The sequence below is a fragment of the Mustelus asterias genome, chromosome 18 (assembly GCF_964213995.1).
Source record: "Mustelus asterias chromosome 18, sMusAst1.hap1.1, whole genome shotgun sequence".
Taxonomy (NCBI): Eukaryota; Metazoa; Chordata; class Chondrichthyes; order Carcharhiniformes; family Triakidae; genus Mustelus; species Mustelus asterias.
The window spans coordinates 38,897,320-38,912,765 of record NC_135818.1 but is presented as its reverse complement, the minus strand read 5'-3'; the positions used below and the strand labels follow the sequence as shown (position 1 = coordinate 38,912,765).

Sequence of the window (15,446 nt, the reverse complement as noted above, 5' to 3'; positions counted from 1 at the left end):
TTTACCATTCTAACATTGATGTTCGTCGGTTGTTTAGTTTTTATGATGCACGTTATTTCAACAAGATACAAACATTAGGGCTGGTAATTTACTTTGGAATAACACTATCTAACTGATAGTTTATTTTAAGATGCCATTTGATATTTAACTTTCAAAAATCAATAGGTTAACAATTTGTTTTTTTGGTGGGGGGAGAAGAACTTACAATGGGAACTTACCGGCTCAATGAACTATTCCGTTTTAAATAACAATACTAGTTTGATACAATTTACAATTTATTGAAAGGTTTAAGTAGCATTTCTTTCACATTAACAGTCCACTAGAAGCCACAAGACGTTGGTCAGCCCGATACTAATTTGTATGACCAACTTCCAGGTAGTGTTGCCAGGTCACATCCATCCACCAATCAGGCAATATTATTTCCAATATCCCGCCCCGTACGTCATTGCCATGGGCGTGCCTATGGTGACTGACAGGCAGAGCGTGTAAAATCCATTTCCCATGCTGTGCTTGGAAATGCAGAACCGAGCCACCTCTCCCGAGGAAAAGAGAAGCATATTTACTCTATACAAGCTCGTCGGTAACTTCGACGGTGAGATCAGTTATTAGGCAGCACTTAAAAGCCGATCCCAGAGCAATCTGAACTTCAAGGGGATTTGAATTCTGTTTGGAACGCTTACATATTCAGTAGGAAGTATTGAGGATTACTAACTATCATGGGTAAGTGGTTTCCAAATTTTACATTGCTCTTATCGGAGGCATAATCAATCATTAAAGTTAGCATTACCAAGCACGAACTTATGTTTCCACTCTCCTCATATTAATTGAAAAGACATGCTTTAAAATCAAGTTAGTCGCGCCTGGTTAGGTGTCTACATGTTGGATGTTTATTTTGTATTTCGAGTAAGTAGACAGAGGTTTGTGAAAAGGGGAAAAAGTGTTTCGATGAATTACACTCTGCGTGGTCATCTATTAGAGAGTAATGAGTTTAATGAGGTTATGTTTAGGAGTGTATGCTGCAAATATATATTATAATCAAACGGCCCAATTAACAAACGCAGTAAACCGAAAGGAAAGTGAACAGTTTAACATCTAAACACAGCAGTTAAATAATGTCCTGAGTTTCAATTTCTCCTTTCCATATGAAAGATAAACGCATCCTGAGGGGAAATAAAATCCAGTGTCTAACTTATCTTTGAATCCCGACTTTAATTAAGACGCTAACTGTTTACCATCTAATTATTCGAGAAATTAAAACCGTGATACAAGGATAAAATTGCAATTCAAAAACAAATAATCTTATGGCAAATATTTATTTCTTTGCAATTAAATCCGCATAGAATAAAATGATGATTTATAAAACAAACTTACATGAGGTTAATTTAAAAATAAGCGGGGCAATTTAAGAGCCTTTTGAATTGAAGTTTCTCTGGATTGAGAAACAAAATCCCGAGGAGCTTTATGAAAACGTTAGCGAGAACGTTAGTTTGCTCTGTTCTGCCTATTCTTGGCTGACTTCGGCTAGGAAACGTCAGGAATCGTGGCAGGAATTAATGTAGGACTTCGAGTCGAATGCAAGCGTTACACTGTGCAGGTCTACACGATGGGTTACAAAACACAAATACATCCGCTGTCGGGTTAGATGCTGCGTTGTACGCTGTAACTGTAGTTGACTCTTGTCTGAATGCGTCCTCTTGTTTTGTTCCACACCAGAGCCAGCGTTCGGAGAGGTGAATCAGTTAGGAGGCGTATTTGTCAATGGCAGACCACTGCCTAATGCCATTAGACTGCGGATAGTTGAACTGGCCCAGTTGGGGATTCGACCCTGTGATATCAGTAGACAGTTAAGAGTTTCCCACGGCTGTGTCAGTAAAATCCTGGCTCGGTACAACGAGACCGGCTCTATATTGCCCGGTGCGATCGGAGGCAGCAAACCCAGAGTCACAACCCCCACAGTGGTCAAACACATTCGAGCGTACAAGCAGAGGGACCCAGGGATTTTTGCGTGGGAGATCCGAGACAGACTTCTGGCCGATGGGGTGTGCGATAAATACAACGTCCCTTCGGTGAGCTCCATCAGCAGAATCTTGCGCAACAAGATCGGGAACTTGTCCCAGCAGAATCAGTACGAATCGAGCAAGACTCCAGCTCACCCGTCTCCACAATCGGCTCTCCAGTACAATGCCATTTATTCTTACTCCAGTCCCATCACAACGGCCGGGGCAAAAATGCCAACGTCGCCCGGTGTGCCCGCCATCCCAGGACACATGGGAATTCACAGGACCTGGCCTTCCTCACACTCTGTCTCCGACATCCTGGGTATCAGAGCAATCATCGAACAGCAAGGTAAGCTGCCATAAGGTCATTCCGTTTTAAAAAAAACCGAGCCAGTGGAGCCACGTCAAGCTTTTTGTTTGAATTTCAGCACTTAAAAACTACTTGTCCCCAGAAATATTAAATAAGCCGTTTACTATAAATCCAGCTCACACTGTTTCCCACTCTAGACTTAACCTTGCTGTTTGTCGATTTTTCCCGAGAGCCCACCTTTACCCTTCCTGGAAATTGAGTACGAATTTGCAGAAACCAAGTCGCCTTGTACATTGCTCATTGTTCACTCATTTCCGATCAGTAGCTGTTCCACTGACACCCACCAGACCAAAGCTTCGCTTTAATTTTAAAGTATTGTTGCGTTTTTACTGAAACCATTTCAAAAGTACCCATTTATCAGGATGCATTTGAACTCCCTCTTAAGAGGGGCTAAGCGAGGATTTGAAAGCTCTATTCTAGTCAATTACAAGATTTAAGTACATGTTAACTTTCCTCTAATGCATCCAGTTTTTGTAATCTAACTAAGAACACAAAATACAACTAGGCCGCTTTCCACAGAGAAAAATTCCCACTCTTATTGTCAAACCACATAATTATTTCCTCTCTCTCGGATCGGCTGATTAGAATGGTCTGCTATTATACCTTGCAGTTTTTGGAAGTTGGACATTGATTATATTTATATTTTTCACAAAGATTTGAGAAATAGAAGCGTTTCTCCAGGGCACAGTAAATTGCTTACACAGCTGATTAATGTACCAGGTTGTCAAATAGAGTGCACTATTTTGCTGTTTCTGTGATATACACATCCGCGTATTTTTCGGGTCAGTTTATTGGAAACCTCCTTGTTGTCCCTCCCCTAAATCACAGCATTATTTTATTTGCACATACGAAACATGTAACACATCACTTGTTGGAAAGTTGTAAAGGAATCCGGGAATGGCCCAAGTTTTATTTAAAACAGATTTTGTTGTTCTGTCGTTTCATCCCTGCGATGTAAAGAGATAACAGCTCTCGTTTACGACGAAACTACCTGAAAAATTCTTATCGGCTTTAACTGCCAATGTCAGTTTTGTTTTTTGAAACCATCACAATTACCTATCTTGTTCTGGGACTAAGAGGAAATATATAATTAAAGCTCCAATTGCATTTCCTACATAATAATGTATGGCTTCAGGCTACAATCCAATGCACAAGACCATAAACTGTATTTAAAATGAATTCTGTAGTTGTGATTTTGGGGAAATCGAGTGAAATATCGGTAGAATGATTGTTGTTCGTTTCCACGACAGAGAACCATGGATATAAAAGCTAGGATTTGATACGAGCGAAATCAACTTAAATGAAGCCAGTCACTCATCCTTTAATATTTGTCCAAACATCGAAGCTCGTATAGAGATGTATGATTTGAAAGTTTCTTTTGCAGTAATTGATCTGACAAATTAAAATATATGAATATTTGTAAAGTATATTTAGCAAGTTGCTTGCGCGTATGTTTCAAAGCTGGTGACGTTTCAAAATGCACTGTTGGGAAATTCGGTTCATTAGAAATAATCTTCAAACTCGAATCGCAAGACAATTTGTGGAAATCTCTGATGTCCAACTGTTGCCTCTCTCATTCATTTAATGTGTAACATGTTCAATATGATCCAGACCGCTGTGGAGTGCAAATCGGACTTGATCGAATCCGATAAGTTTCGCAGTAATGAGTAAATCAGCTGACCAGCAACCTTCATCTGGCCGTCTGCACCAAATTAAAACAAAATGCCGGAATCATAAGGACCGGAAAAGAGAAACAAATATGAAGTCTGCTACGAGGATTCTGATACAAGTCATGTCATATAAATATTTTTGTTGTTAGGTGCTATTCCCATTAGTGACAGTTCTTCCTACCCCACTAAAGTAGAGGAATGGAGCAGTATAAACAGGAGCCACTTCCAGTCCTCAAACCAGGCTGCAGTGAATGGACTGGACAAGTCCCCATTGGAGCAGGAAGTCAAATATACTCAGGTAATTGTAACTTGCCTTTCCTCTCAACTGGATAGATTACAGCGTTTACCGAACTCCAAACTCCCAAAATAAACACGTTTGAACAATTATTACCCGGCTGTAATTAGTATTTAAATTGCAATGACTTTTACATAGTCGTAACCTCCAATTCATTTGTAAAATCTTGGACGAGGTAAAATGTAACAGACATTTTTAAATCAAAAGAAGGGCGAAAAAATCAATTTGGCATTTAAAAAGGGATTCGCTGCGTCGCCGATAAATCGGATTAATATTCAATCCTCTGGCACATTTGGAAATGTCAAATCTCAAAAGCAGAACAAAAAAATGTAATACGCACCTTAAAATTATTGTGTGCCATTTATGTATAATTAATAGTTGTATTGCTAAGTGTGTGATCACGATACACGTTTACTGTGATGTGGAGACGCCGGCGTTGGACTGGGGTGGGCACAGTAAGAAGTCTCACAACACCAGGTTAAAGTCCAACAGGTTTATTTGGTAGCACAAGCTTTCGGAGCGCTGCTCCAAGCCGCTAGTGCTACCAAATAAACCTGTTGGACTTTAACTTGGTGTTGTGAGACTTCTCGTTTACGGTAACAGAAGCAATCACTAACAAAGCAGATTGCCAATAAACTCCCCATTTTGGGGAGAAATAACCAAATTTAGCATCAATTTACAATGAATAGAAACCGTATTTCTATAATCTGGTATAATGAGCATGGAGAAAGAGCAATGATGCCAGATTTAAACCAATGGATACAAACCCAAATGGTTTTCCTCGTAAAACACGTTAGCAACCTTCACGCCAGTCTGGAGTCATTAACCGTCCAAAAAAGGACAAGGAAAGATTTGTAAATTGTAGATGAATACACGATATTTATAAAAGTCTGGGAGGCTGGGGGACGGGGATGGGGGAGGGGAGGATAATGACAGGGATTTCGTGCTCAGCACGGACAGGTATACCCATCATACTTAACCTTCCAATACACATCTGAGCAAGAAATGTGACACGGGTGTTTGAATATTTTATTGTCCCTACCCCAATGCTTCAGTTCAGTGTCACTTCTTTTGCTCCAATGAAATAATCTAACAATCACATCCAAACCAGCCACGTGAAAAGACCGATAATTAAAAAATAAAGGGAAGACGCGGGGAGTGATTCCAACCAAAGAGCGGCAACATAGGAGGCACAATAGAATGCGTTTGATGGTGGAAGAAAAATAGTTCTTGAAACAGTGAGCCGTCCCTAAATATTTCTAAAATAATTTATTTAAAATAGAAACAATTGTGTTTTTTTGTCAACTCATTTGACCATCTAATTTCTGTAGAAGTGTTATAATTAATATAGTGCAACTGATTAAACTCGATATGTCTGCCATTAAAATGAACTACAACACAACTAATCACATGGCCAATTTTAAAATGTATATAGGATTGGATACATTGATGTTTGCGCGTACATTTCACGTTGTGTGTACTGGCAGGTTCCGAACTGTAAAGTCAATGCAGTCTTTGGCTATCCATGTGGCTTGCATTATTCTGTTGTTGTACTGTATTATTTTCAATTGTATTTGTGCAACAGCACAAATCATACATTTAAACAGATACAAAGGGCAGCACAGGCGCAGCGGCAGTATGTCAGGTTCCGCATTTTTGTTCAACAACACTGCATTCGGAAGCATAGTAGTCATCATTGTGCTGTTCGCCCCTGTCTTGTTACACTTTGCTTTGTATATCATTCCGTAAGTCAACTGTTAGGATTCACCAACACTCAAACAATTATTGCCCATTATTACGTTAGCCTGTGCACTCATGACTTTTTAAATTGGGGTTCTTTTTGCTGAATATTTTAAACAAATAGTATCTCAGTTTAAACTATTAGTACTGCAATTGGATTACACTTTCCTATATTTTAGCAGTAACTTAATAAATGTATATTCATATATAACATCCAGAAATATGTTAATTTTTCAGAAGTTACTTCTGATTCCTATCTGTAGATTAATCTCACTTTAAAATATTACACCCAGTTTTTCAGCCATTAACATTACCTAATATTTCCAGAGCGGCCTAATTGAAATATTTCATGTACACTATTAAGACTATTATATACAAACCTTTTGTTTACATTAAATAAGTCTTTTCAGATTTATCCGTAGTGCTAAATTCTCTAAGTTGCAAACTTATGAATATGCTTTCAGTGATTTAATCTTGGTGTGATTGAGTCACACGCTGCTAATATGATAATGAAAGAATATTATTAATTTCAGTTGGTCATTTTTATCTTCATTAAATAATGCAATGATCAATTTTTATCTTCCAGGGTCCTAATGGTCTGCCTACAGTTAGCAGTTTTGTCTCTGTCCCAAGTATGGCTTCTTATCCTCCACCCACACAAGTGTCTCCCTATATGACATACAGTGCAGCTGCCTCCAGTTACATGGCAACCCACGGCTGGCAACATGCAGGTGGGAGCACACTACCAACTCACAGTTGTGACCTTCCCACACCACTGCCATTCAAAAGTATTCAAGCAACCAGAGAAGGTAGCCACTCCATTGCAGCCTCTGCATTGTAGTACAATTAATTCCTATTCAAAGTAGTTTAGTGCCAGCATCGGAACAAATATAGTCCTAAATTTTGATAAACAGACAGTGGTAATTTCAGAAACTTCAATTTGCTTGCTTTTATTTAATGGGCTATTGGATTCTGGATCTCCATAAAGTGCCAGCCCACCTCCTCACTTTACCACTAACTACAGGGTGCAGCTGGTAACATAACTGACATTTAAAGACCAAGAGCCCCAGGATTGAAACATATTTATGTTCCAGTCCAGAGATGATAAGTGCATGAGCTACTTATCATATCATTATGTGGCTGAGATGCTGGGTGGAATCTGAAATAAAAGTGAGTATTTTCATTTGAGTAAGAAAACTCAAATTCTTGCCTTTGCTGAGATCACAGTTCCTAACATTCAATCATGAAGCAGCATCACTTGTAGTGCTATAGAACAGCTGTGGTTTGGACAATCTCAATTTTCTGTTTGAGCAAGGAAGTGCGGTGGCAAGTGCCATGTTAAGGGAGGGTGGCAATATTACTGAAAATAGTGTATTGAACTGTAAAAAAGTGGATTAAAGTTATAATTTCAGAGGGACAAATTTCTAAAACCTCATGCTGTTATGGATATTAATACAACTGACTAATTAGTTAAATCTGTCATAAGTACCGCAAGCCATTAAAATTGTAATTTCTTGATACAAGTTCAGTTCATGGGCTTTTGTTCATTAGCTTATCTCAAATATCTTGCAAAAAAAGGCAGATTATTGGAAGCTATCCAATGTGTCTTTTTTATTCTTTCACTAGATGTGGGTGTCTCTGGCTAGGCCAGCATTTATTGTCCACACCAAATTGCCCAATTTGAATCAGCTATATAACTCAAGAATTAATAGAAAAGTATTCTACAAAGTGCTGCATTGTTTTTGAAATATTTGAAGGGAAACAATGTCAAGAGTCTATGAAGAAAAGCCACGTGAACTTTAGCATAATTATTCATAAGTCAATTGAAAATCTAATCCCAGGTGTACCCTTTGCAAAACTAAAAGCAAATACAGATGTGTATATATATATCATCACCTTCTTCTGTTAAAGGAGTACTATTTAAGTAACTGGATTTGCAGAATGAGGCAAAATATTGTAATTTAATTATTTGGTAAAGCAATAATTGATGGTAGGGAGGAATAATTATGGAATAGAGACCTTCTTCTTTGTAAATACAAATAAAATGGCAAAATTTATTTTTATACTATTGTGTAAGGCTTTTCTCCCTGACTGTAAATGTTGGCTTTCTGGAAAACATATTCATCGATGGCAGGATGCCCAGACACTTGAAAAATTGGACATTTATTATTTTATGTACATACAGTAGAAGGTTCAGTGTTTTTTATGAAGGACATTTTTTTTCTTCAGCAGAGGACACAAAGTCAAACAGCCCTCCAAGTAAATCTTCAGGATCCTATGCAGCTTCACAGGGTCAAACACAGCTAGGGTATAAAGTTAGCTAATTGAAGACCTGAACAAAAGTCTTTAAGAAGTTGATCAGAAGGTTCAAGCTTAATGTGAAACCTTTAAATGGACTCAAACCATGGACTTGTAGCATAACCACTGTGAAAATAACTTTTGCTCTAGCTGATGACTATAGCACTGACCCTACAATTCAGGTGAAATGTCAACATATTTTCCTGACAGTTTCAAGGAAGTTTCTGTTTGAAATGAATGTACATCAGCTCGCTGTGAAGTTTACATCCATGTAAATAATAATTTTTAATTGTAGGTATAATGGTGGTGGTATAAGGTATGAATATAAAATTTATTTAATGACAATTAGTACTTTGTGTAGCAAGTGTCAGTAAATTAGGTCATAAGTACAATTGGGCACCAACAAAAAAGTCTGCACTCCATATAAGGCACAAATAATCTCTCATTCTAGATTGAAACAATAACCTTTGTTTTGCAGTACATTAAATCTCATGTGCCTGTCATGAAATTGGTTCACTATTCTCACAGTTTCAGCAAAACCTTCAATCAAACCCATTCTTCCATAAAGTTCAAGGTGGATGTATAAAAAAAGTTAAAGCATTTTTAAAAAGGATGTAAATCAATAGGCTGTACCTGTATATATTTGTAAGAAAGCCTCTTTATTTTTATATCATATCTAAATTAAAAAATGTGTGAATTACAAAATATTTGTTTTATTCAGAAATGTAAAAATTGTTGTACTTGTTAGGTAATCATGTTAAGTTTATTTATTGACATGAGGAAATACTTTTCAATTATATATTGTTTGCTTTGAATACAGGTTCTGATGAATGTCCTCTGAAAAAAAATATTCTGCATGTTTACACAAGTTTATTGAGGGCACTGTAACATGATGTTTCATAAGAAAATACAACTGTTTCAGCAATATTTTGTTCTGTTTGAATCAGAAGTTTTTCTGAAGCCAGGCAAAAGAATATTCATAAACCAAGAGCATAACTGCACCTCCTGAAGATAGGCAGGGATGGAAATAGAAAATAAAACAATCAATTTTACTTGGTAAAGAATTTTAAAAATTCAAACTATTGAAAACAGTCATAGGTCTTTATTGCTAACAATTTTGATTAGGGTGTATATAATCATTATGATTGGGATTACCTGGTCCGAGTCGCATGATCTTAGGTACCAAGCCTTTGTACAATGCGAAGAACCTATCAAATGGAAAATTCATATCTTTGTTAATGTAGGTCACAAAATGCTCCAATGTTCAGTGAGAAATTATGTTTAGCAATGAATAAGCGTGTTCTTCGGGTCATCAGCCCCTCTCACCATTGGACTATGAGTTGTCTTCATACTTTGCATTTAGTTTTATTGTGCTCTGAAAATGAGTGTAATTTGTAACTACATACATAATACAAGATAACTGAAAATATGATGGTGAAAGTTGTAATGCAAGGTATTTTTCAAAGTTACCTTTACATAATTCTGATCCAATTTTACATTCAATAGCCATGTACCACGGCAGGATTTTAACACATTAAATACATTTTAGGATAATCTGAGTAATTTGATCCAAAAATAATTATACTTTCCAGGGATTTAGTATGGATTTTCTTAAAATCATTTTATTTTCTTCTGACAAGGAACAATAAATTACAAAGAATTTGTCTTCCTGCAATGAGACACACCACAATGCAAGACACAGGATGTGAACCTCAGGAATTTGCGCCAGTATCTCCATAGAACTCTCGGGGTATAGGGAAGGGCCCTAATCTGTGTGCTGAAGGGGAATGCCTACACCACTTGGGGCAGATTGTAGGCACTTGTTCACCAAACAGGTCAGAAAAATCTGGTAAAACAGGGCCCGCTTCAGGTGAAGGGGTTGTTATGATCCACCCTAAATTAATTATTTGCCATCCACTTGACTCCTATGTAGGTGAAGAGTTTTTAAATTTAAAAAAATTGAACAAAGGCCTTTCTGATAGACTCCAGCTGTAGTTACTTTCTGAAAATGACAATGGTTAAATGATTCAACTTTTAAACTAAAAAGAACTCTTACCCTTCCTCCCTATAGATAGTCTTGATAGTGCTGAAGCATGTTCTGTATTTAATCACTCCTGGCTTAGGCTGTGGTCCTTGGATCCTGCTCTTTGCTACATCGAAAGGGATGTTAACACAAGAAGCAATCGTTCCTGACAATAATCCAATTGCAAGTTTCCTTAAGAACTCCATTGCTGGGTCCTAAAAGAAAATATAAACATAAAATTGTTTGAGAAAAAGAATTACAATTAATCAAAAATCTACATGGCATTCTGTTTTGTTATTCTACCTAAACACATTAAGATTTCCCATACTCAAGCAGACTTTCTTGACAATCATATTGCCTGTGTTTTTACACATGTTCTAAATTGGTGAAACACACATTTCCTCACACAGGATTTATAAACAAAGTTTCTGAAAAAGACTGGCTAGGCATATGGGGATGATTTATATAATTAGGCCTTACAATGTACTTAGTATTACTGTATCAAAACATAAGAAATCCAAGCAACTATATTAGCTAATTGACCAGAATACTTTACAAATGACAGCAACTTCCACCGTTAAATCTACCAAAATACTGATTTGTATATGAGATCTCCATATGTTAAAAAAATTTTGATCCCAGTGTCCTGTGTTTTTGTTCTCTTTCCTGCATGCTTTTCTCTTCAGATTTGCTTTCATGTTTAAGTTATCCAGTCTATCAAGAAGTAGAAGTTTCCTGTTATTAACAATCCACATTAGTTCAATTATAGCAGTGACTGAAGTCTCTTGTATTTTTTGAAACCAGCAGCAAATAATTTAATTGACCTAAAGGATTTTTACAGTACATTGCTACTTCAAAATACTGCTAGTTTCAGACTTTTGCTGCATGCAGTGTTATATTTGCACTCTTAGAATGTAGGCACTTCAGTGATGTTTTATGTTGATATATTAAAATCACCACTTTTTCTGCTTATTGTTTGTAATTATTTACACAGGCCCCTCATCCACCACATTTTTATGGACAATGAAATATAATAGTATGTAATAATTTAAATTGCAAATCATTATATTTCAATTAAAGTTAGCTATGACAACTTCTTGGAGGATTATAAAATTAAATGACTGGTACAGAAAAGCTTTGACAGATGGTCAAATGATATGTTCTTCCTGAAGGCCAGTATAATTGGGACATTGTAACAGATGTATTGCCTTAATTTGAATATAAGATTTGCATGAGGAAGTGAATTGCACTATAGCAAAAGGAACATGAAAATCTATCGCTTATGTACACGCGAACAACTCCTCGTTTATGAATTTTCTTTCATTATCTAATAATCGCCATTGATTAGGATCAAATAATTACCTCATTTACAGGGATGATATTTTTCACATTGAAGTAAAATCCAAAGTAGATCATGTTAAATACACCATGTCGTCCTAATGTTGCTGTCAGTCCCTTGTTCAGGCCCCGTAGTCCAAAACCCTGATATCGAATTATTTCACGTGCATAAGCAAACGTGGATGGTTGCTATATTGAAGCAAATATAGTTATTTTTAGGCAAAATAAAAAAATATAAAATATATAATGTCTTCATATCTTCTTAATCCCTCTTAAAGAAGTGACAAATACATAGCAAAACTGATGTTGACTGTGAGTCAAATGCAAGATGCAAGCTTTTTAATCAGAGACTTTCCTGCAATGTTGTTCATCGTGTCAAATCAGAGATTTGAGATAGGTCAGGGCCTGGGACCAGAGAGTGGGAGTTGGAGCATTCAAGGTGGGAGGAAGTAAGCATAGCTGAGGGCTGGTGGAGCAATAAAAAGCTACCAAATGGTAGCAAATGCCAAGCCAAATATCAAGGTAGATAGTTGAACTGATTAGGAAAGGAAGCAAATGGGCAAGGGAACCATCATGGCAATTCAAAAAAAAAATGATTGTTTAGAAATCATAGAAACCCTACAGTGCAGAAGGAGGCCATTTGGCCCATCGAGTCTGCACCGACCACAATCCCACCCAGGCCCTACCCCCACATATTTTACCCGCTAATCCCTCTAACCTACGCATCCCAGGACTCAAAGGGGCAATTTTTTTAACCTAACCCGCACATCTTTGGACTGTGGGAGGAAACCGGAGCACCCGGAGGAAACCCACGCAGACACGAGGAGAATGTGCAAACTCCACACAGACAGTGACCCGAGCCGGGAATCGAACCCGGGACCCTGGAGCTGTGAAGCAGCAGTGCTAACCACTGTGCTACCGTGCCGCCCTATTTAGTACGAACAATGCCAGTGGCTCATTGCAATCCTAATGTTAAATGCAAGATTTCAAATAATTTTAACCATATAATGACCAAAATATAGGCCATAGAATTATGTTGTGAAATATTAGTTAGAAATTCATCTTCTCCATTAATGGGTGGAGCAGTTCCTCTGTTTAATTTAGATACATCAATGCCTCCATTAAAGCAGCAAGGAGCAGAATTTCAGATGAGCATACTGAGCATCCACATGCTGGCATCCTAAATTATATCAAGAACTATATCACTAGTTCCTGGGAATTCTCATGGGGATTGCCCTGATCATCGACTGCAGCTAAAAGCAAATTGGTATAAACAATCATTTACACCATTTCTACAGGTCCTTGCATATCTTCTATTTAAATTACAGTAGGAGATTGGGAAAACTGTAAAAATTCTAGCCCTAGCTTTTTACCAAGGAGGAGTTTCAAAGGCTGGTTTTCCTGCTCCCCTATTCCTGAGAGGAACACTGAATCCATTTAGGTGCGTTCCATCGGCAATGACCTGGGCTCACCTGTATTTCTGAGTTCAGATGATTGTTCTACATGTGGCCTAAAACAGTCTTACCTTGACAAGAGCTTACACTTAGAAATGGAGATGGAATTACATCTGCTCCTGCAAGCCTCAGAGGCATGCTGCAGCAGGAATAGCTGCTGCCTTTGGTACCTTCTGGCAGTTGTCCAAAAACAATATTCAGAAAGCTCCAGTCTGAAGGTACATGACAAAGTTGTGGGAAAAAAAAGGTTTTCTTATACTTTTAGACCTCCCTTCTGTCTACACCATTCACGTTCTGAATTGAGTGGGCTAAACACAAGGTAGATAATTGAATTGAACAGGAAAGGAAGCAAATGGGCAAGGGAACCATCATGGCAATTGAAAAAAAAATGATTGTTTAGTACGAACAATGCCAGTGGCTCATTGCAATCCTAATGATAAGTGCAAGATTTCAAATAATTTTAACCATATAATGACCAAAATATAGGCCATAGAACTATGTTGTGAAATGTTAGTTTGAAATTCATCTTCTCCATTAATAAGTGGAGAATTTCCTCTGTTTAATTTAGATACATCAATGCCTCCATTAAAGCAGCAAGGAGCAGAATTTCAGATAAGCATACTGAGCATCCACATGCTGGCATCCTAAATTATATCAAGAACTATAATCATGAGTTCCTAGTGTCTTTACTGTCTTTCATCTCTTTCCATGAACATAGAGGAAGATGAGATGGAAAAGTCATTGGCGTTCCAACCTGCCCTTGTTCCACTGCTGCTCTTTGCCTATGTCTGCTGTTGGCACAACCACTCTGTTTCTCTGTACTTTAGCGAAGATCCAGAAATCCTGGTTCAATGTAAAAGGGGCAGAGATCCAAGTTTTGGGTTGATACTTTTAAAAATTATTTATTAATGGGGTGCAAGCTGGCTAGATTGGCATTTATTACCCATCTCCTAATTGCTCTTGGGAAGGTGGTGGTGAGTTACCTCCTTGAACCCTTGCAGTCTATGTGTGTAGGAACACCCACAACACTGTTAGGAAGGAAGTTCCAGGATTTTGACGCAGCAACAGTGAAGAAGCAGTGATTTATTTCCAAGTCAGGATGGTTTGTGGTTTGGAACGGAGCTTGGAAAGTGGTGCTGTTCCCATGTACCTGCTGTCTTTGTTCTTTGAGGTGGTTGAGGTCACAGGTTCAGAAGGTGCTGATAAAGGAGCTTTGGTGAGTTGTTGCAGTGCATCGTGTATATAGTACATATTACTGCCACTGCGCTTCATTGGTGGAGGGAGTGAACATTGAAGGTGGTGGATAAGGTGCCATCAGGTGGGCTGCTTTGTCCTGGAGCTTTTTAAGTGTTGTTGGAGCTGCAATAATCCAGGCAAGAGGAGAGTATTACCTCACACTCCTAACTTGTGCCTTGTAGGTAGTTGACAGGGTTTGGGAATTCAGGAGGTGAGTTAGTCTCTGCAGAATTCCCAGTCCCTGACCTGCTGTTGTAGCCAGAGTACTTTTTTAGTTGTTCCAGTTGAGTTTCTGGTCAATGGTAACCCACCCGCCCCCCCACCCCCAAGATATTGATAGTAGGAGTTTCAATGATGGAAATGCCAAGTGACTTCAAGGACCCCACAGTCAACGCTGAGGATTCCAAGAGTACCTCCCTCCTGCCTGTATACCAGCATGGTGGGTCTGTTCTGCTGGTGGGTCAGGACATACTGAGATGATAGTGGTTTCTGGGACATTGTAAGGCATGATTCCATGAGTCAGGCTGTTGCTTAACAAGTCTTTTAGACAGCTCTCCCAATTTTGGCACAAGCCCCCAGATGTTAGTAAGAAGGACTTTGTAGGGTCAAAAGGGCTGGGTTTATCATTGTCATTTCCAGTGCCTAGATTGATGCTGGATGGTTCATCCGGTTTCATTCCCTTTAGACTTTGATGCAACTGAGTGGTTTGCTAGTCCATTTCAGAGGCCAGTTAAGAGTCAACCACATTACTGTATTACATTTGTAAGCAAGATCTAAGCATTTTTTGGAACATTGGGGTGAAAACTCAGCCTCATGAATTCTGCTATGAAAACATTAACATGGGACTCATTTGTTAGTAAATAAACATGATGTGCTACTGAATAGCAGGTCTAGGTTCAGGCCAGGCTGATTTAGCTATTTTAAGCTTGGGCAGGCTTAGGAGAGAAAATCATTAAAGTTTTCTTATTGTATTCAGTTACCTTTCAAACCCTTGAACTGTGGGTATTGGATTTAGTTTATCTGTG

The 15,446-nt window shown here is 38.1% G+C and overlaps 2 protein-coding genes across 3 annotated transcripts in view; one reads left to right on the top strand and one right to left on the bottom strand.

Annotated features, from left to right (window-relative positions):
* The first annotated feature begins 471 nt into the window (after positions 1 to 471).
* pax9 (paired box 9) lies at positions 472 to 11,363 on the top strand. 2 transcript variants are annotated; one of them, XM_078233179.1, is made up of 5 exons: positions 472 to 720; positions 1,714 to 2,346; positions 4,187 to 4,335; positions 6,659 to 6,881; positions 8,302 to 11,363. In XM_078233179.1, the coding sequence occupies exons 1-5, from the start codon at positions 717 to 719 to the stop codon at positions 8,394 to 8,396; spliced, it is 1,104 nt and encodes a 367-aa protein (XP_078089305.1). In that variant the 5' UTR covers positions 472 to 716; the 3' UTR covers positions 8,397 to 11,363. The 2 variants fall into 2 exon arrangements, with proteins under 2 accessions (XP_078089305.1, XP_078089306.1); XM_078233180.1 differs by lacking the exon at positions 8,302 to 11,363 and having other exon boundaries at positions 6,659 to 7,242.
* slc25a21 (solute carrier family 25 member 21) overlaps positions 8,217 to 15,446 on the bottom strand; it is a 615,256-nt gene continuing 608,026 nt past the window's right edge. Inside the window, exons 8-11 of the mRNA XM_078233181.1 lie at positions 11,756 to 11,920; positions 10,427 to 10,608; positions 9,526 to 9,578; positions 8,217 to 9,375 (exon numbers count right to left, since the gene is read on the bottom strand). Coding sequence (XP_078089307.1) covers positions 9,314 to 9,375; positions 9,526 to 9,578; positions 10,427 to 10,608; positions 11,756 to 11,920 — 462 coding nt within the window. The 3' untranslated portion in view covers positions 8,217 to 9,313. The remainder of the gene's footprint in view (positions 9,376 to 9,525; positions 9,579 to 10,426; positions 10,609 to 11,755; positions 11,921 to 15,446) is intronic.